Here is a 21,928-nt window from a genome sequence, read left to right as displayed (position 1 = left end):
TGGACTGAAGAGAATCACTCAGTATTGCTCAGAGGTTTTTGTTGTTTATTCTGTTTTGTGTTCAAGGAAAAGTAGAGGAGGGATTTTTTAAAAACTGTATGTTCTGTGATCCTGCAGCACTCTGGGTTGATCTCTAGTATAGCACTGACCTCACTAATACTCTAAGCTGTATCTACTGACCTGTCTAACCCATTTGATTTTATTCTTGTAGAATAGGAACATTTAGAACTTTGAATCCACAGAATTGACGATACAAGCAGCACTCAATAAATGTTCTGTCCAAAAAATAAGTCCTTAAAGTGATTACTGAGTACCATGCTATGTGTTGTTCTATCAATGCAAAACAAGTACATACACACACTCCTTTTTTTGAAGGTTGACCTAAAACATGATCATCCTTCATCCAGGTTATAACTCAGCAGGAATTTAGGAAGTGCTTGTTGAGGCTCATCTTCTTTTGTGTCTACATCAGACCTCAGAACAAAGCATTATTTCATGGTTCCTAAAATACTTATCATTTGTAAATAGTAACTGTGCAGATGAAAAGCATTCCATTTAATCATCTAAAGCAAGAGCAAACAAAAGAATATCCAATGCAAAAGAAGACCTCTCTCCTTTTAAAGGGTCACTGTCTTAATGGCTAATAACTCCCTAAGTATCTTTGACTAACTTGAAAAGTCAAGTCAATAGAACCATCTGGATTAGGCAGAGTTTTGAAAGCTGGAATTAGGTGAAAGATAATATTAGCTCAAATATCTCTCACCAGGATTGTAAGCACCAGTAAGGAAGGGTGCCAGATGGTTAGCTCCTAGCTCCTACAGCTTCAGGCTGAGTGGGTGTAGCCCGGGGTGTACAATTACCTTATATTAAGACCCACGTACTGACAGGTGCCAGCGACTTGTACATGATAGCGATTCTGGGGTGACACATCCAGCTGTAAGGCCTGCCATAGTGTCAACGTATCTCAGAAGAGTGTAAGAATCTTAAAGGGTTCAGCTGGCAGAATGGAAGGGGAGAAATATCGAAGAGGAAGAGAATGGCTGAAAATGAAGAATGAAAAAGAGCAGTTAGATTATCAGAATATTTCTCTGGGAGACTATTTTGAATTTTGAACTGCCGCTTTCCTCCACCACACGTATATAGTTAGAAAGGAGTGTTCCTGTGGCAAGAGGAGGGGGTCCGATCAGTTCCCGCCCTCAGTCAGCAAAGGCTCCGCTCTACGTAATTACTGCCAATTCCATTCTTGCCTGGAGAATCCCAGGGACGGGGGAGCCTGGTGGGCTGCCGTCTATGGGGTCGCACAGAGTCGGACACGACTGAAGCGACTTAGCAGCAGCAGCAGCCAGCATAGTACCCAGAAGTGAGGAAGGAGCAAAGGATCAGCAGTTCCTCCACTCCCTTTCTCGAGGGGGAGGGGTTCACACTCCTTGTATTCCCCTCACCCGAAGAAGTCGCGGGAGAAAGAGGGTGGGGAGGGAATCCGGGGTCTCCGTGGACTCTCCGGCTGCGGAGGATGTGGCGAGAGAAGACCCTTACCTGGCTAAAAGCGGTCTTTCTTCTGCGCTGCTATCAGCCTCGCCACGGGTCCCTGGCGCTCTGCCTCGCGCACCTGTCGCGACCTAGCTGCAACACCTACAGCTCTCTGCGGCCCCGCCCCGGTCCGGCTCAGAGCCCCGCCCCGGACCCCGCCCACAGCCGCGGAGGCGCGCACGTCGGCCCGCCTCCTGCGCGGCCTCGGGGTGGGCGTGCGCGCCTCTGGTTGCGTGTTCGCTCTCTGAGGCTGTTAGCTGTGCTCCGCATCTCGGCGTAGGCGCCGTGAAGGGCGTGGCTGCATTTTCCTGGGACTGTTTCTAAACTCTTTGCTTTCTGAGGAGAGCACGCACCTGCACGGCCTAGAGCTCAGTGCTTCTGTGCTTTGGTTTTAACCCTTTGACTCCTAGCTGCCACAGTTTTTGACTCAAGAGCGACTAAAAGTTTTGTCCTGGTTCAAGTGTAGGCCAGTCACCAAGCAGGTTCTTGGAACTTTTGGGGTAAGTTCTGTGCAGGGAGGGTGTTTTAAAGGAGACCTTAGGGTGTAGTGGAAAGAGCTATAAATTAATCCTGGCTCAACCGCTTAACGCCAAATTGTTTCACCTGACTAGAGCACAGTTTCTTCGTGTAAATGAAGGGGTTGGACAAAGGCAGGTCTCCCAAGTTCTCCTGCAGCTCTAGCCGTTATTATTCCTTCATTTAGAGCTCTGCTCTAAACGTTGAGAGTTCGTTAGGAGGCCTAACACTTAGCCTTCCTGGCCCTAGATTTTGCCCCAGGTACGTGTGGGCTGCATGAATGCCCTTCCAGAGTATCTTTTACTTTTCTTGCACCCCAGGTGTAGTCAAGTTCAAACTACAAGTTTTCTGCAGTTTTCGGAATTCAAGTAGCTTGATAAGTACTATAAGCGGCTATAAGTGGTGGGAAACACCTGTATTTACACTTCCTAAAGCAGTTAAGGGGCTTCCCAGGTGGCACTAGTGGTAAAAAAAAAAAAAAACACCCGCCTTCCAATGCAGGGGATGGAAGAGACAGTGGTTCGATCCCTGAGTTGGGAAGGTCCCCTGCAAGAGGAAATGGCAACCCACTCCAGTATACTTGCCTGGAGAATCCCATGGGGAGGAGCCTGGTGGGTAGTCCATAGGTAGCAGAGTCCGACCTGACTGAAGCGACTTAGCACCCACACATGCAAAGCAGTTAGTTAAGGACGATTTCTATAGACCAGTCACTTGTTTTGTTCTTTCAAATACCCAGCCTAGCCTAACTGTGGATAGGTATCAAACATCAAGACTCATATTCCCATGCTACCTGCCAGTTTTCTTAAGAGTCCTAGCAAATATATAGGATGTTACTTAAGAAAATGCATCCCATTAGGTGTGGCGTTCCTTTAATAAATTACCCGTCTCCATTTTTTTTTTAACAACCCAATAAAGGTCCTTATTCTCTGCTAAAGAAATTAGGAAGACTAACTGAGGTCAGAATTTTGGACCTAGATTTCAGTCTTGACTCATCCACTTACCAATTAGGCAAATTACTACTTGTTCTCTTACACCTCATTAAGTGCCTTCTTGGTAATAGAGTTAGTTGTATGCCACAATTGGCTTTTACTAGTTTGCAGGACTGATTACTGGGGATTCCACGTGGCTCAGTGGTTAAAAGAATCCAGCAGTGCAAGAGCTGCAGGAGATGTGGATTTGATCCCTGGGTAGGGTAGATCCCTTGGAGGAGGAAATGGTAACCAACTCCAGTATTCTTTCTGGGATGATCCCATGGACAGGCACCTAAGATTGATCTCTGTATTTGGAGGGATTTTTATGAGTCAGTAGTTAAGCATAACCACTATTAAAAGTCAAATTATATAAACTAACAAGTATGTTAAGAGGTAATAAATGCTCAAAATGTCACTGTTCTTTACTTCATTTTACTAATAACTCTAAACATTGTCTACTTATCTGTAGGATGGAAATATACTGTATAACGTTGTATGTGTTTCTTCCCAACTCTATTCATGTTCGTGTGCTTGTCTCGTTTGTAGCATGATATTGGCTGCAGTAGGAGTATTTACACATGGAAATTGGCAAATACTACAAACAAAGGCTTGGTTTCTTGCTGTATTCATTTTCTAGACCAACTGTTGGCAATTTTTTCTGTAAACAGCTTATTAGTAAATATTTAAGGCCTTCTAGTACATATGGTCTTTGTCACAACTACTCAACTTTTACATATAAATGGGCATAATTATGTTCTGATAGTGCTTTATTTACAAAAAACCAGTAGGCTCATGGAGAAAATATTAATACTTAACAGTGTATCAAATCTGTGGCCTTAACATTTTGAGTAGTACAAAAAGTTTAAGTATTTTTCCAGTATTCAAAAGTTATTATGCAGTTCCATAAAGCAGTTGCTCATGTCATTGATATATGAATGAAGCTCCCAACAGTGAAGTTCACTGTTTTTCTTTTGTCTTACTACTTAGTAAAACAAAAAAGGTCAGTTTTCATCCCATTCCCGAAGAAAGGCAATGCCAAAGAATGCTCTGACTACCGCACAATTGCACTCATCTCACACCCTGGCAAAGTGATGCTCAAAATTCTCCAAGCCAGGCTTAAACAGTACAAGAACTGTGAACTTCCAGATGTTCATGCTGGATTTAGAAAAGGCAGAGGAACCAGAGATCAAATTGCCAACATCCATTGGATCATTGAAAAAGCCAGAGAGTTCCAGAGAAACATCTACTTCTGCTTTATTGACTATGCCAAAGCCTTTGACTGTGTGGATCACAATGAACTGTGGAAAATTCTGAAAGAGATGGGAATACCAGATCACCTGACCTGCCTCCTGAGAAATCTGTATGCAGGTCAAGAAGCAACAGTTAGAAATGGACATGGAACAGCAGACTGGTTCCAAATTGGGAAAGGAGTACGATAAGGCTGTATATTGTCACCCTGCTTATTTAATTTCTATGCAGAGTACATCATGAGAAACACTGGGCTGGAAGAAGCACAAGCTGGAATCAAGACTGCCAGGAGAAATATCAATCACCTCAGATACGCAGATGACACCACCCTTATGGCAGAAAGCAAAGAAGAACTAAAGAGCCTCTTGATGAAAGTGAAAGAAGAGAGTGAAAAAGTTGGCTTAAAACTCAACATTCAGAAATCTAAGATCATGGAATCTGGTCCCATCACTTCATGGGCAATAGATGGGGAAACAGTGGAAACAGTGAGAGACTTTATCTTTTTGGGCTTCAAAATCACTGCAGATGGTGACTGCAGCCATGAAATTAAAAGATGCTTGCTCCTTGGAAAAAAAGCTATGACCAACCTAGACAACATATTAAAAAGCAGAGATATTACTTTGCCAACAAAGGTCTGTCTAGTCAAAGTTATGGTTTTTCCAGTAGTCATGTATGGATGTGAGAGTTGGACTATAAAGAAAGCTAAGCACTGAAGAATTGATGCTTTTGAACTGTGGTGTTGCAGAAGACTCTTGAGAGTCTCTTGGACAGCAAGGAGATCCAACTGGTCAATCCTAAAGGAAATCAGTCCTGAATATTCATTGGAAGGACTGATGCTGAAGCTGAAACTCCAATACTTTGGCCACCTGATGTGAAAAACTGACTCATTTGAAAAGACCCTGATGCTGGGAAAGATTGAAGGCGGGAGGAGAAGGAGACGACAGAGGATGAGGTGGATGGATGACATCACCGCTTCAGTGGACATGAGTTTGAGTAAACTCCAGGAGCTGGCGATGGACAGGGAGGCCTGGCGTGCTGCAGTCCATGGCTTTGCAAAGAGTTGGACATGACTGAGCGACTGAACTGAAACCAAAAATGTCAGTCAGCATCCATGTCTGAACTACACTTCTTTGGCAGTGACGTGAACATCTTGTTTGCTGAATCAAATTGTAATTAAGCATTTATTCATAGTCTGATTGTTGTGAGATATTATTGGAAAAATAATTAAAACTGATAGTAGATAGTCAAGAAATAGCAAGTCACACTGAAGGTACAGGTATAGACACAGTATTTTAGTTTAAAATTTATGCCAAAGACTCCATTAAAAAACTACTAGAACTAATAAATATGTTCAGTAAAGTTACAGGCTACAAAATCAATACACAAAGTCTGTTGCAGTTCCTTTCACTGGCAATGTAATATCAGAAAGAGAAATGAAGAAAATAATCCCATTTACAACTGCATCAAAAAGAATAAAATAGGAATAAATTTAATCAAGGAGGGGGAAAACCTATATATTGAAAACTATAAAACATTAACAAAAGAAATGGAAGAAGACACAGATAAATGGAAACATATTCTGGGCTCATGGATTGGAAAAATCAGTATTCTTAAAATGTCCATACAATCCAAAGCAATCTAGAGATTCAGTGTGATCCTTATCAAATTCTCAATGGCATTTTTCAAAGGAATGGAAGTACTCTTAAAGTTTAAATGGAACCACACCAAAACCAAACCAAACAAACAAAAGAAAAACCCACAACTGAATAACCAAAGTAATCTTGAGAAACAAGAACAAAGCTGGAGACAATACACTCCCTGACTTTATATTATAAATCTTTTATAATTAAAACAGTATGGCATTGGCCTAAAAATAGACATGTAGATCAATGGAACAGAATAAAGAACCCAGAAATAAACCCATGCATAAATGGTCAATTAACTTATGACAAAGGTACCAGTAATATGTAATGGGGAAAGGATTATCTGTTTAGTAAATGGTGTTGAGGAAACTGTCTTACACCATAAACGAAAATTAATTCAAAGACATTAAAGATTTTAATGTAAAACCTGAAGCCATAAAACTCCCAGAAGAAAAAACACAGACAGTAAGCTCCTTGACAGGTCTGTTGATGATTTTTTGAATCTGACACCAAAAGCAAAAGCCACAAAATCAAAATTATATAGGACTACATCATACTAAAAAGCTTCTACACAGCTAAGGAGACCATCAACAAAATGAAAAAGCAACTTACTGAATGGGAGATAATATATATCTGATAATGAGGTAATACCCGACCGAAATGTATAAAAAAACTCATACAACTCAATAGCAAATAAAGGTCAGTTAAAAATAGGTTGAAGATTTGAATACACACTGTTCAATAGAAGACATACAGAAGGTAAACAGGTTCATAAAAAGATGCACAGCATTAATCATTCAGTTCAGTTCAGTTGCTCAGTCGTGTCCGACTCAGTGACCCCATGAATCACAGCACGCCAGGCCTCCCTATCCATCACCAACTCCCGGAGTTTACTCAAATTCATGTCCATCGAGTCGATGAAGCCATCCAGCCATCAGATCCTCTGTTGTCCCTTCTCCTCCTGCCCCCAATCCCTCCCAACATCAGGGTCTTTTCTAATGAGTCAACTCTTCGCAGGAGGTGGCCAAAGTATTGGAGTTTCAGCTTCAGCATCAGTCCTTCCAATGAACACCCAGGACTGGTCTCCTTTAGGATGGACTGGTTGGATCTCCTTGCAGTCCAAGAGACTCTCAAGAGTCTTCTCCAACACCACAGTTCAAAAGCATCAGTTCTTCAGCGCTCAGCTTTCTTCACAGTCCAACTCTCACATCCATACATGACCACTGTAAAAACCATAGCCTTGACTAGATGGACATTTGTTGGCAAAGTAATGTCTCTGCTTTTGAATATGCTATCTAGGTTGGTCATAACTTTGCTTCCAAGGAGTAAGCGTCTTTTATTTCATGGCTGCAATCACCAACTGCAGTGATTTTGGAGCCAAAAAAAAGTCTGACACTGTTTCCAATGTTTCCCCATCTATTTCCCATGAAGTGATGGGACCAGATGCCACGATCTTAGTTTTCTGAATGTTGAGCCTTAAGCCAACTTTTTCTCTCTCCTCTTTCACTTTCATCAAGAGGCTTTTTAGTTCCTCTTCACTTTCTGCCATAAGGGTGGTGTCATCTGCATATCTGAGGTGATTGATATTTCTCCCAGCAATCTTGATTCCAGCTTGTGCTTCTTCCAGCCCAGCGTTTCTCATGATGTACTCTGCATATTAATTAAATAAGCAGGGTGACAATATACAGCCTTGACGTACTCCTTTTCCTATTTGGAACCAGTCTGTTGTTCCATGTCCAGTTCTAACGTTGCTTCCTGATCTGCATACAGATTTCTCAAGAGGCAGGTCAGGTGATCTGGTGTTCCCATCTCTTTCAGAATTTTCCACAGTTTATTGTGATCCACACAGTTAAAGGCTTTGGCATACTCAATAAAGCAACAATAGATGTTTTTCTGGAACTCTCTGCTTTTTCAACGATCCAGTGGATGTTGACAATTTGATCTGTGGTTCCTTTGCCTTTTCTAAAACCAGCTTGAACATCTGGAAGTTCACGGTTCATGTATTGCTGAAGCCTGGCTTGGAGAGTTTTGAGCATTACTTTACTAGCGTGTGAGATGAGTGCAATTGTGCAGTACTTTGAGCATTCTTTGGCATTGCCTTTCTTTGCGATTGGAATGAAAACTGACCTTTTCCAGTCCTGTGGCCACTGCTGAATTTTCCAAATTTGCTGGCATATTGAGTGCAGCACTTTCACAGATCATCTTTTAGGATTTGGAATAGCTCAACTGGAAATACATCATCTCCACTAGCTTTGTTCGTAGTGAGGCTTTCTAAGGCCCACTTGACTTCATATTCCAGGATGTCTGGTTCTAGGTGAGTGATCACACCATCAGGATTACCTGGGTCATGAAGATCTTTTTTGTACAGTTCTTCTTTGTTTTCTTGCCACCTCTTCTTAATATTTTCTGCTTTTGTTAGGTCCATACCATTTCTGTCCTTTATTCAACCCATCTTTGCATGAAATGCTCCCTTGGTAGCTCTGATTTTCTTGAAGAGATCTCTGTCTTTCCCATTCTATTGTTTTCCTCTATTTCTTTGCATTGATCGCTGAGGAAGGCTTTTTTATCTCTCCTTGCTATTCTTTGGAACTCTGCATTGAAATGGGAATATCTTTCCTTTTCTCCTTTGCTTTTCACTTCTCTTCTTTTCTCAGCTATTTGTAAGGCCTCCTCAGACAGCTGTTTTGCTTTTTCGCATTTCTTTTCCATGGGGGTGGTCTTAATCTCTGTCTCCTGTACAATGTCATGAACCTCTGTCCATAGTTTATCAGGCACTTTGTCTATCAGATCTAGTCCCTTAAATCTATTTCTCACTTCCACTGTATAATCGTAAGGGATTTGATTTTGGTCATACCTGAATGGTCTAGTGGTTTTTCCTACTTTCTTCAATTTCAGTCTGAATTTGGCAATAAGGAATTCATGATCTGAGCCACAGTTAGCTCCTGGTCTTGTTTTTGCTGACTGTATAGAGTTTCTCAATCTTTGGCATTAATCATTAGGGAAGTCCAAACTGAAACCACAATGAGATATCACCTCACACGTGGTAGAATGTCTATATCAAAAAGACAAGAAATAACAAGTGCTGGTGAAATGTGGAGAAAAGGGAACACTTGTGAACATTTGTGGAAATGTTGAGAGTCACTTGGACTACGAGGAGATCCAACCAGTCATTCCTAAAGGAGATCCGTCCTGAATATTCTTTGGAAGAACTGATGCTGAAGTTGAAAGTCCAGTGCTTTGGCCACCTGATGCAAAGATCTGACTCATTGGAAAAGAGCCTGATGCTGGGAAAGATTGAAGGCAGGAGGAGAAGGGGATGACAGAGGATGAGATGGTTGGATGGCATCACTGACTCGATCGACATGAGTTTGAGCAAGCTTTAGGAGTTGGTGATCGATGGGGAAGTATTGTGCTTCCATGGGGTCACAGTCCATGGGGTCACAAAGAGTTGGACATGACTGAGCAATTGAACTGAACTGAAGTTGATGCAACCACTGTGGAAAATAGTATGGAGGTTTCTCAAATAGTTAAAAATAGACCTACTATATGATACAACAATTCCACTTTGGGATATTTATCCAAAGAAAATGAAAACACAAGAATAGCAGTTGTTGTTGCTCAGTCACTAAGTCCTGTCTGACTCTTTGCAACCCCCTGGACTACAGTACACCAGTCTCCTCTCTCTTCCACTATCTCCTGGAGTTTGCTCAAACTCATGTCCATTGAGTCGATGATGCTCTCTAACCATCTCATGCTCTGCCACCCTCTTCTTTTGCCTTCAGTCTTTCCCAGCATCAGCATCATTTCCAATGAGTTGGCTCTTCACATCAGATGGCCAAAGTACTGAAGCTTCAGCTTCATCAGTCCTTCCAATGAATATTCAGGATTTCCATATTTAATATTGAGTATTTAAATATCAATTGAATTTGAATCCATAGAATCAAAGAACCAGGATTGACTGGTTTGATCTCCTTGCAGTCAAAGGAAATTCAAGAGTCTTATCCAATACCACAGTTCAAAAGCATCAATTCTTACATGCTCAGCATTTCCTATGGTCCAACTCTCACATGTGAACATGACTACTAGAAAAACCATAGCTTTGACTTGACAGACCTTTGTCAGCAAAGAGATGTCTCTGCTTTTTAATATACTGTCTAGGTTTGTCATACCTTTCCTTCTAAGAAGCAAACATCTTTTAATTTTGTGGCTGCTGTCACCATTTGCAGTGATTTTGGAGCCCAAGAAAATAAAGTCTGTCACTGCTTCCACTTTTTTCCCCATCTATTTACCATGAAGTGATGGGACCAGATGCCATGATCTTAGTTTTTTGAATGTTGAGTTTCAAACTAGCTTTTTCACTCTCCTCTTTCACTTTCATCAAGAGGCTCTTTAGTTCCTCTTCACTTTCTGCCATTAGAGTGATAACATCTGCATATCGGAGGTTGTTGATATTTCTTCTGGCAATCTTGATTGTAGCTTGTGATTCATCCAGCCCGGCATTTCCCATGATGTAAGTTCTATGCAATACAAGTTAAATAAGCAGGCTGACAATATACAGCCTTGTTGTGGTACTCTTTCCCAATTTTGAACTGATCAGTTGTTCCATATCGGGTTCTAGCTGTTGCTTCTTGACTTGTGTTCAGATTTTTCAGGAGACAGATAAGGTAGCCTGGTATTCCCATCTCCTTAATAATTTTCCACAGTTTGTTGTGGTCCACATAGTCAAAGGCTTTCGCATAGTCAATAAAGCAGAAGTAGATGTTTTTCTGGAATTCCTTTGCTTTTCCTATGATCCAACCAATGTTGGCAATTTGATCTCTGATTTTGATCAGGCAATTTTGATCTCTGCCTTTTCTAAACCCAACTTGTATATCTGGAAGTTGTCAGTTCACATACTGCTGAAGCCTAGCTTGAGGGATTTTGAGCATAACCTTACTTGGCTCAGATAATAAAGAATCTGCCTGCAGTATAGGAGACCAGGGTTCACTCCCTGGGTTGGGAATATCCCCTGGAGAAAGAAATGGACAGTATTCTTGCCTGGAGAATCCCATGGACAGAGGAGCCTGGCAGGCTATAGTCCATGGGGTTGCAAAGAGCTGGACACAATGAAACAACAAATACTTCCTTACTAGTATGTGAAATGAGGAAAATCGTAGGGTAATTTGAACATTTTTTGGCATTGCCTTCTTTGGGATTGGAATGAAAACTGACCTTTTCCAGCCCTGTGGCCACTGTGAGTTTTCCAAATTTGCTTCCACTAGCTTTGTTCGTAGTAATGCTTCCTAAGGCCCACTTGACTTCATCCACTCCAGGATGTCTGGCTGTAGGTGAGTGACCACACCACCATGGTTATCCAGATCATTAAGACCTTTTTTGTATAGTTCTTCTGTGTATTCTTGCCACCTCTTCTTAATTTCTTCTGTTTATATTAGGTCTTTGCCATTTCTGTCCTTCATTGTGCCCATCCTTTATTCCATATTGCAAAAGAAATTCTATGAAGATATTTAAAAATATTATAGAAGGAAATGCTAAACAAGTGCTATAATTGATCAAACATCTACACTTTTGTAGAAAACACCTTGTGATTTCTCTCTAGTACACAGCTGAATCAATTTCTGTATTGGTAATGGTATGTGTTGCTTTAAAAGAATTTATGTCAGCCACAAAGAGTGTATTTCTAATACATTATTGTCCTAACTTTAGATGATTGTGGCTTTGATAATATTAAAAAACAAACTTAATTTCATTTTATTCTAATGATGCTTGTACAATAGTGGGAAGGAAATCTTGAGTAGTCACAGATTTGTTAGAAAATTTTCCTGAAGTCATTATTTGGCACTGTCATCAGTTGCAATTCAGTATCTGAAATAAAATAAGTCAGTCATTTAAAAATACTCTGGACAAAATGTATTCTATTTATCAACATTCTAATAAAAAGAAAATTGATTGGAGGGGGACTTCCTTGGTGGTTCAGTGCAGGGGGCCCAGGTTCAATCACTGATTAGAGAGCTGAATCCAACATGTCCCAGCTAGGAGTTTGCATGTTGCAACTAAAGATCCCATCTGTTGCAACAAAGATGAAAAATCCTGCATGCTACAGCTAAGACCTGGCACAGCCAAGTAAATATAAATATATATACACATAAAGAAAGATAGAGGGGTGTGTGTTTGGTTGGTTCACTGAAAGGATAGATAGACAGGAGAAGAACTATACAAAAAAGATCTTCACGACCCAGATAAAAGATCTTCATGACCCAGATAATCACGATGGTGTGATCACCAGCCTAGAGCCAGACATTCTGGAATGCAAAGTCAAGTGGGCCTTAGGAAGCATTACTATGAACAAAGCTAGTGGAGGTGATGGAATTCCAGTTGAGCTATTTCAGATCCTAAAAGATGATCTGTGAAAGTGCTGCACTCAATATGCCAGCAAATTTGGAAAATTCAGCAGTGGCCACAGGACTGGAAAAGGTCAGTTTTCATTCCAATCACAAAGAAAGGCAATGCCAAAGAATGCTCAAACTACTGCACAATTGCACTCATCTCACACGCTAGTGAAGTAATGCTCAAAATTCTCCAAGCCAGGCTTCAACAGTACAAGAACCATGAACTTCCAGATGTTCAAGTTGGATTTAGAAAAGGCAGAGGAACCAGAGATCAAATTGCCAACATCTACTGGATCATCGAAAAAGCAAGAGAGTTCCAGAGAAATATCTACTTCTGCTTTATTGAGTATGCCAAAGCCTTTAACTGTGTGGATCACAATAAACTGTGGAAAATTCTGAAAGAGATGGGAATACCAGACCACCTGACCTGCCTCTTGAGAAATCTGTATGCAGGTCAGGAAGCAACAGTTAGAACTGGACATGGAACAACTGGTTCCAAATAGGAAAAGGAGTACATCAAGGCTGTATATTGTCACCCTGCTTATTTAACTTAGATGCAGAGTATATCATGAGAAACGCTGGACTGGATGAAGCACAAGCTGGAATCAAGATTGCCAGGAGAAATATCAATAACCTCAGATATGAAGATGAGACCACCCTTATGGCAGAAAGCGAAGAACTAAAGAGCCTCTTGATGAAAGTGAAAGAGGAGAGTAAAAAAGTTGGCTTAAAACTCAACATTCAGAAAACTAAGATCGTGTCATCTGGTCCCATCACTTCATGGCAAATAGATGGGGAAACAGTGGAAAAAGTGAGAGTTTATTTTCTTGGGCTCCAAAATCACTGCAGATGGTGACTGCAGCCATGAAATTAAAAGATGCTTGCTTTTTGGAAAAGGAATGACCTTGCTCCTTGGAAAAGAAAAGTTATGACCAACCTAGACAGCATATTAAAAAGCAGAGACATTACTTTGCCAACAAAGGTCCGTCTAGTCAAAGCTATGGTTTTTCCGGTAGTCATGTATGGATGTGAGAGTTGTACTGTGAAGACAGCTGAGTGCTGAAGAATTGATGCTTTTGAACTGTGATGTTGGAGCAGACTCTTGAGAGTCCCTTGGACTGCAAGGAGATCCAACCAGTCAATCCTAAAGGAAATCAATCCTGACTATTCATTGGAAGGAGTGATGCTGAAGCTGAAACTCCAATACTTTGGCCACCTGATGTGAAGAACTGACTCACTTGAAAAGACCCTGATGCTGGGAAAGACTGAAGGCGGGAGGAGAAGGGGACGACAGAGGATGAGATGGTTGGATGGCATCACCGACTCGATGGACATGAGTTTGAGCAAACTCCGGGAGTTGGCGATGGACAGGGAGGCCTGGTGTGCTGCAGTGCATGGGGTCGCAAGAGTTGGACATGATTGAGCGACTGAACTGAACAAAGTGTAGTTGGGCTATGCTTTCTTTAAAAATGTGGAAATTTTTCAAAAGAGCTTAACCCTAGAGGATAAGAGGTAATAGTCATCGATAAAACCAGAAAGGTAAGCAGGGGCCAGGTTTTTACCAGGTATTGAAAGACATATTAAGGAATTTGAAGTCTATTGTAGGAGAACTGGGGAGCCAATAAATGTTGTGCCTTAAAGTATGGATTACCTACCTCAGAATCAATTAGAAATCTTACTGAAAATCCCTTCTCCTATATTCTACTCCAAACCTACTGAATCAAAATCACTGGGGTAAAGTCCTTAAATCTATGTTTTTTTAAACAACAATGCCAAGTAATTTCTTACACATATTGAAGTTTGCACAGTATAGTGTTTGAGGCCAGGGAATGATATGATCAGATGAATATCAGGAAAGATAACCAGTTGCAACATGAAGAACAGTTTAGAAGGTGGCAAAACTGGAAGCTAGGAGACACACTAGGTGACTGTTGGACTAGTCTAGGTAAGAGAAGTTGATGATCTTAACTAGATTAGGACTGGAGTTTGAGAAAAGATGAATTGGAGAAATGTGAATGTCAAATTATTTGGAAGATGAATTGTCAAGGCTTGACGATTTGCTCGAGTATGGAGATAACTTGTGAAACTGGATGAATGTCGGTGCTATTTCCTGATCTGGAGAATCCAGGAAAACTAGCAAGTTCCTCATGGTGATGGTGGGAGAGTAGAAAGCAGAAACCAAGTTCAACTGTGCACATGGGGACTTAAAAGGAGAGAGATCTAGTAGGCAGCTGGAGGATAGCTCCATAGTTGCTAAGGGAAATCTATTCATAAGATATAGCTATAGCAGAGGCAGATTTGCTGTGAAGCTGATGAAGTTAATCTTCAGGTCTCTTGCAAAGGCTTCTTTCATGGCTCTAAGGCAAACCCTAAGAATTCTGTATTTGAAGAGCTATATCAATTTTCTTAAATTGTGTGAACTTAATTTTCTTAATTTCTTAATTTTCCAATTATATAAAAAGCCTCAGAAAACCTTGAATCTTGTTTCTGAACTATATAGGTAAAAAATCATCAGCACACAGATGGTAACAAAGGACCTTGAAAAGGATGAGATTACGTTAGGAGAATGTATAGAGTAAAACACCTCAGAGGTCTTAGTATGTTACATGTTATTTTCCAGGAATAACTATTTTAAATTAGATATAGAGAAAAATCAGGGGAAAATTTTTAATAATGTAAAAGGTTTGTAGTCATATGATACACTATGACTTAATTGAAACTAAAAGCTTTATATATTTATATTAAAATATTATTTAAATTTGCCTTTTTGGGTAGGCCCATAAGGAATCATTCTGATAACCATATATGAAATAATTAAACTCTCTGAGTTTTTTTTTCTAACTTTAAAGAAGGGTGAAAATTTAAGAAATATTGTGGTTCTTATCTAAATATTTTTAGAATCCAATAAATATTTGCTAGATAATAGATAATACATATGTCATATATAATATATAGATAAGTGTATCATTTATTCTTTGCCTTAAAAAAATCTATTCTAGTTGAGTCATTGGCCTTCTCTTCTTCATTCTTAAAAATTGTCAAGGAAAGGAAATCTTTAATAATGTTCCATGATCAGAGATCTCTTATGTCTAACCTAAATCTCTGATTCCTGTAAAGGAAGAGGACCATTTTTTAAAAATCAGCCTTATTAAGGTTATGTTTTACATACATTAAAAGTCATCAGTTTTAAGTATACATTTCAATGTGGTTTTGACAAATGTGTACAGCAGTGTAACCACCATGACCATGCAGATGTTTCTGTTACCCTTTGTATTCAGTCTCTCCCACAGTCTCTTACCCCTGCCCCAGGCAACCACTGATCTGTTTTCTGTCATTGCAGTTTTTAAAAAAATATTTACTTATTTGGCTGTGCCAGCTCTTAGTTGGGACACGCAGGATCTTCATTGCAGCATGGGAACCCTTAGTTGTGGTATGTGGCATCTAGTTCCCTGACCAGGAATATGAACTCCGTCCTCCTGCATTGGGTATACGGAGTCTTAGCCACTGTACCACCAGGAAAATGCATGTCATTGCAATTGACTTTACTAGAATTTTATGTAAATGTTCATAGTCTTTTGTGTCTGTCTCTGGCTTCTTTCACTTAATATAATGCTTTTGAGATTATCCATGTTCTCTCAGTGGTTCATTCCTTTTAAAACTAAGTAGTATATTGCATTGTATGGATATATCACAATTTATTGATTCACTAGTTATTGGACCTTTGAGTTATTTCTAGTTGGGGCCTATTTTGAATAAAACTGCTATGAATGTTTACATACAAGTTAAATGCCAGTCCATATTGACATTGTTTTTTATTTCTCTAGGGTATATACTTAGGAGTAGAATTGCTTAGGAGTGAGTTGCATTGCAGTGTGCATTTAACTTTTTAAAAACCCACCAGATTTTCCAAAGTGAATGCAATATTTTGCATCCCCACTAGGAATGTGTGAGTTCTGGTTGCTCCTCATCCTCTACTGCACTTAGTATTGTTGATCTTTTTAATTTTAGTTGTTCTAGTGGGTGGGATGATACCTCATTGTGGTTAATTTGCATTTCCCTAATAACTAATGATGCAAATCATTTCATGTGCTTATTTGCATTTCATATATCTTTGTTGATAGAGTATCTATTCAAATCTTTTGCCCATTTATTAATCAGATTATTTGTCCTATTGAGTTGTAAAAATTATTTATATATTCTGGATACAAATCTTTTGTCAGATACATGCTTTAAAAGTATTTTCTCCCAGTCTGTGGCTTATTTCTTAATTTTTCTTAAGTGTCTCTCAAAAAGCATATTTTTTTCTTTTTGGTTTTTCTTTTGTCATATGTTTTTTATTTTATTCATATTTTTAATTGAAATATAGTTGATTTATGATATTAAATAAGTTTCAGGTGTATAACATAGTGATTCCCAATTTTTAAAGGTTATACTCCATTTATAATTATTTTAAGGTATTGGCTATATTCCTTGTGCTGTATAATATATCTTTGTAGTTTATTTATTTTATACATAGTAGTTTGTAGCTCTCAATCCCCTAACCCTGTCTTGCCCCTCTCTACTTCCGTCTTCCCACTGGTGACCAGCAGTTTGTTCTCTATATTTATGAGTTTGTTTCTTTTTTGTTATATTCACTAGCTTTATTTTTTAGAGTCCACATAAAAGTGATAAAATAAAATATTCGTCTTCTCTGTCTGACATTTCATTAAGCATAAAAACCTCCAAGTCGAGAGCTGCTCCGGCCGCGGCCCTGGGAACTGGAGGAGCCGCGACTCAGCAGGCATGACTGGAGAGGGAAGTCCTGATGGTGCTAGAATGGTGCTGCAGTGGCAGAAGACGGCTCACGAGTGAGGTCTGGAAGAACAACAGGGAAGACATCCATCATTCGCTCCAAAGTGTGCAAGTCAAATCCCGGGGAGAATCATGATAACCCTGATCACTGAGCAGCTACAGAAGCAGACTCTGGATGAGCTGAAATGCACACGCTTCAGCATCAGTCTGCCTTTGCCTGATCATGCAGACATCTCCGACTGTGGGAACCCTCTTCAGCGTGTGTCTGAAGGTGCTTCCTGGAGGGGCCTGCCCCACCGTTCCTGTGCCGAGTTCCAGGATAGCCTCAACCTCAGCTACCACCCCTCAGGCTTGAGCCTGCCCCTCAGACCACCCAGCCCGGGAAGTTCCCCACAGGAGCAGTCCCTCTCCCAAGTCCTAAGCCCTGAGCCCCCAGACCCAGAAAAGCTTCCTGTGCCCCCTGCCCCTCCATCCAAGAGGCACTGCCGCTCATTCTCAGAGCCCGTGGACCTGTCTCGCTGGCAGCCAGCATGGCGGCCCGCCCCCCTCCAAGCTGTGGACTCCCATCAAGCACCGGGGCAGTGGTGGAGGGCGTGGGCCGCAGGTGCCTCACCAGAGCCCCCCGAAGCGGGTCTCCAGCCTCAGGTTCCTCCAAGCTCCCAGTGCCTCTTCTCAATGTGCCCCGGCCCACAGACCCTACAGCCCCCCTTTCTTCAGCCTGGCCCTAGCCCAAGATTCCTCTCATCCCTCTGCTGCCTCCCCGCAAAGTGGCTCCTGGGAGAGTGACGCTGAGTCCCTGTCACCTTGCCCACCCCAACGCCGCTTCTCCCTGTCGCCCAGCCTGGGCCCACAGGCAAGCCGCTTCTTGCCCTCTGCCCGGAGCTCCCCTGCATCCTCCCCAGAGCTGCCCTGGCGACCTCGAGGCCTGCGCAATCTTCCCCGAAGCTGCTCACAGCCTTGTGATCTTGATGCCCGCAAAGCTGGGGGCAAGCGGCGTCACGAGGAGGACCCTCGGCGGCTGCGGCCTTCCTTGGACTTCGACAAGATGAATCAGAAACCATACTCAGGAGGTCTCTGTCTCCAAGAAACAGCCCGGGAAGGCAGCAGTATCTCTCCACCATGGTTCATGGCCTGCAGCCCCCCACCCCTCTCTGCTTCCTGCAGCCCCACTGGGGGTTCCTCCCAGGTGCTGAGTGAAAGCGAAGAGGGAGAGGAGGGGGGCCGTGCGGTGGGGGCGGCAGGCGCTGAGCAAGCGGACACTGTGCCAGCAGGACTTTGGGGACCTGGACTTGAATCTGATTGAGGAGAACTAAAACTGAGAGGCTACTTCCTGGGGCTACACAGACTGACTCTCTTACGGCTACTAACAAGTGTCGAGGTCCCAAGGCCGGGGGCCCAGCCTGGGAATGGGGGTGAATGGAGGGCTCCGACTCAGGGCAGCCGGAAATCTTCTTGCTCCAGGAAGCTCAACCATGCCGAGAGACTGGCCGGGACAAGATAAACGGAGCTGGTGGCGGGAGGGACAGCCCCAGAGCAGACCCTTCCCATGGCGGCCCTGAGTGTGAGTATCCCTGCCACCGAGAAAGCAATGGGCAGGGACGGAAGGGGTCTGCTGACCCCAGCTCGGGGAATTTCACTAGCCCCTTTGCTTCACAGGGCACTTGTGTCTTAGAATTTGGCCAGGGTGGGGGGTTCATTCAGCCTCCTTGGAGAAATTGTGTGAGAGTGTGTGAGTGCATGAGAGTGCTCGAGGAAAGGTGTGTTTGGGTAGCCTTAGGGAAGGAAGGCAGTTGCTCCCTAACAGCAGAGCACCACAGTACTCCCAGGATCTTGGGTTTTCACGGGATAGCAGGCTTGTTCTAGGAGTCGGGGCTCTAAGGAGCTCTGGAAGCAAGCTTGTAATCTGTTAGCAACAGTGGCTCTGCAAAGGATTCTATTTGGGGGTCCTCAACTAATGGTCTTTTCCTCAGGCCCACACCTCCTCCAGATAGATCTAGTATTGCCTGGAGAGAGTGCTGCATATTGATTCTGAGCTGGCTTTTTTTTTCTCATCAGATTGCCAAGGCTGGATACAACTTGCCTGTCTCCTTCACTAAGTAGATGCAAGCACATGTGGGCAATTAAGGCAGGGCTGAAGGGCTCCATCTCTTTCTTTCCCTCCCTACTGATGGGACCTCTTTTCCCTCCTACTTACTTGACCCTTTGAGGGTCAAGAAGAAGGAAGGAAGCCCCTGTATGGAGGCTGACCTGCAGCAGAAGTAGTGTTCAGTCCCCAGCAGGCATAGGTGAGTGCACCCCAGCACTGCCCTTTGGAAGCAGACTGTAGAGAAACTCGTTATAAGATCCGGGCCTAGCCATTTTTTCTGAGTTGGTTGAGAAAGAGGAAGGGGATGTCAGCATTTACTAGTTTGCTTGTCTTCCATTCCTGCCAGGAAATGTTTATTTGCCTCTAATTGGTCCTTAGAGACCTCCGAGAGGTTGAGGCTCACTGAGGGATTGGCTGAAGATGTGTAAAGCAGACTGTGAGAAGCAGCTGGGAGTTTGTTGTTGCTGGATTGAATTTCTTTTATTGTTTCACACCCACAACTTGGGCCCGGGCAACAGGTCTCAGTGGCCACACTGATGGGTTTAAGGATTTCAGAAGCTCTATAGAGCTGGCTTCAGGGGAGATACATACTGAAGCTGCCGCCATAATGGCTTTTGAGGCTTTGTCCAGCTTTGCTTAGACCCTGCAGGACCAAATTGGACCTGCCCTTCCTGTTTATTGGAAGAAGGACATTTTCCCAGGGTTTTGTAGGAACCAATTGCTCATGTTAGGGAAGAGGACCTATGTGTTTTCTTCCTTATGGAATTGAACCTATGGTTTTCTGGGTCTCCCACATGTTGGATAGGCGCATCAGTGAGGCCCTAGCATCCTTGCCTCCACTCCCGAGGAGATGGCTATGTCTTCTTCAGCCTCCTGCCTTTAGAGGTTCTACCCCTGCAGGACTCCTTCCCTTCACCTGCTAGTTAGCACGAGTACCAGTGAGCTACCAGGTCTGTAGGGGCCTGAGAGAGGTTCTCTGGAGAATCCAAGGAAACTGTGAGCCCAGGAGTTGCCCCTCCTTGGTCTTATCCCTCCCTTGGCTGTTCTCCCTCTTTAGGCCATAATTTCCCTGGTACCAGCTTCTTTTCCTCCTGGGGCATCCTCATCCCTGGGCTCTCTGCTGCAGATTGTGCCAGCTTACAATAGGCCACTGGTAATGTCAGGGGGTTCTCTGCAGGCCCAAAGCTGAAGAAGTGAGGGCAATAATTTCTGCCTCCAACCTGGCTTCCTCAAAGCCCTAGGGCACCATCCCTAAGGGAGAACGTCTATAGATGCCATATTTGAATTCCATTACTTTAAGATCTGGAAAGTTAAACTAGCTGGAGCTATTGTTTTGCTTCCTAATCTAAGTACCTGTGGTCCTTGGACAAGCCTTTTCGAGAAGTGGTTTATTTTGCTTTACACGGTAGATCTGTTCCAACAGTTCTGTATAAACCAAATGCTATTTTTCAAAGCATTTGGACTGCTGACCATTTAAAAGCAGCCTGTGATTGCTTCTTTTGTAAAGCAAGCAACCTCCCTCTACTTTAGCTGTTTTGACAATTTGGATTTTCACATATTGGGCTTACCCAGAGTGGAACACACCTCTGCAGTGGTTGACCCTGGGTAGACATCTGCATCTGTGTTGTGTGTGTGGTGTGGCTGATCAGTAGGTGAGTATTCCTGCGTGTGTGAGTGAAGCCACTCCCAGGCTGGTGCTCTCCTCCTGTGCCCGGTGACTGCCCACTGGCAGCTCCAGCTGCCCTTCACTCCCACCTGCTGCCAAAGTCCCTGTGCTAATGGGATTACAAATATAAAAAGTGGAAAAAACTTTTTCGTAAACTTTGTTTTATATTAAAAAAAAAATCCATAAGTCTGTGTGTGTTAAACATGAGGTCCTGCCTCTGTGGCTGTGTTTGAAAAAATAAAGTTTTATTAGAATAAAAAAAAAAAAAAAAAAAAAAACCTCCAAGTCCATCCATGTTCTTGCAAATAGCAAAATTTCATTCCTTGTTATGGCTGACTAGTATTCTAGTATATGCATATTTGTGTGTGTGTGTGTGTGTGTGTGTGTGTGTGTGTGTGTGTGTGTATATATATATGGCACATCTTCTTTATTCATCTGTTGATGGACACTTGGTTGCTTCCATATCTTGGCTATTATAAACAATGCTGCTATGAATGTTAGGATTCAATAGTGTTTTTGTTTTTTTTTTAATGTATACCCAGGGGTGTAATTGCTGGGTCATATGGTAGTTCTGTTTCTAGTTTTTTGAGGAAACTCCATCCTGTTTTCCACAGTGGTGCATCAGTTTACATTCCCACCAGCAGTGTTTGAGTGTTCACTTTTCTCCATACCACCAACATTTGTTGTTTATGATCTTTTTGATAATAGCCATTCTGATAGATATGAGGTGATATCTCATTGTGACTTTGATTTGCTGTTTCTCTGATGATTAGTGATGCTGAGCATCTTTTCATACACTGTTGGTCATCTGTATATCTTCTTTGGAAAAATGTCTATTCAGGTCTCCTGCCCTTTTTAAAAAATTGATTTATTTTTTAGATGTTGAATTGTATGAGCTATTTATGTATTTTGGATATTATCCCCTTATCAGTCATATCATTTGCAAATATTTTCTCCCATTCAGGAGGTTGTTTTATTGATGGTTTCCTTTGCTGTGCAAAAGCTTTTAAGTTTAATTAGGCCCCATTTATTTATTTTTGTTCTTGTTTCGCTTGCCTTAGGACACAGATCCAAAAAAAAATATTGCTGTG

General features: G+C 42.1%; 3 protein-coding genes across 5 annotated transcripts in view; 1 reads left to right on the top strand and 2 right to left on the bottom strand.

The window, feature by feature from the left end:
• Nucleotides 1-1,661, bottom strand: part of LIMA1 (LIM domain and actin binding 1) — a 90,900-nt gene extending 89,239 nt beyond the window's left edge. Inside the window, exon 1 of one of the 3 annotated variants that reach the window (XM_061127979.1) lies at nt 1,537-1,661. The gene's annotated coding sequence lies outside the window, so the exon portion shown is untranslated. Of the gene's footprint in view, nt 1-860; nt 1,040-1,536 lie in introns of those variants that run through there. The other 2 variants (XM_061127970.1, XM_061127989.1) reach the window with 2 other exon arrangements.
• A 257-nt stretch (nt 1,662-1,918) lies between these two features.
• LOC133045695 (protein FAM53C-like) lies at nt 1,919-21,104 on the top strand. The gene is given in 4 exon segments (XM_061127956.1): nt 1,919-2,030; nt 17,005-17,628; nt 17,630-18,301; nt 18,303-21,104. Coding segments are annotated over 3 exon segments (1,179 nt in total). The 5' UTR covers nt 1,919-2,030; nt 17,005-17,217; the 3' UTR covers nt 18,399-21,104.
• The window catches only part of FAM186A (family with sequence similarity 186 member A), a 110,318-nt gene continuing 109,206 nt past the window's right edge, over nt 20,817-21,928 (bottom strand). Inside the window, exon 13 of the mRNA XM_061123902.1 lies at nt 20,817-20,946. Within this exon, the coding sequence (XP_060979885.1) occupies nt 20,817-20,946 (130 nt within the window). The remainder of the gene's footprint in view (nt 20,947-21,928) is intronic.

This window comes from Dama dama, chromosome 3 (genome assembly GCF_033118175.1).
Source record: "Dama dama isolate Ldn47 chromosome 3, ASM3311817v1, whole genome shotgun sequence".
In the NCBI taxonomy this organism is placed as follows: Eukaryota; Metazoa; Chordata; class Mammalia; order Artiodactyla; family Cervidae; genus Dama; species Dama dama.
The sequence above is the reverse complement of the archived record's forward strand: the minus strand, read 5'-3'. Positions and strand labels throughout refer to the sequence as shown.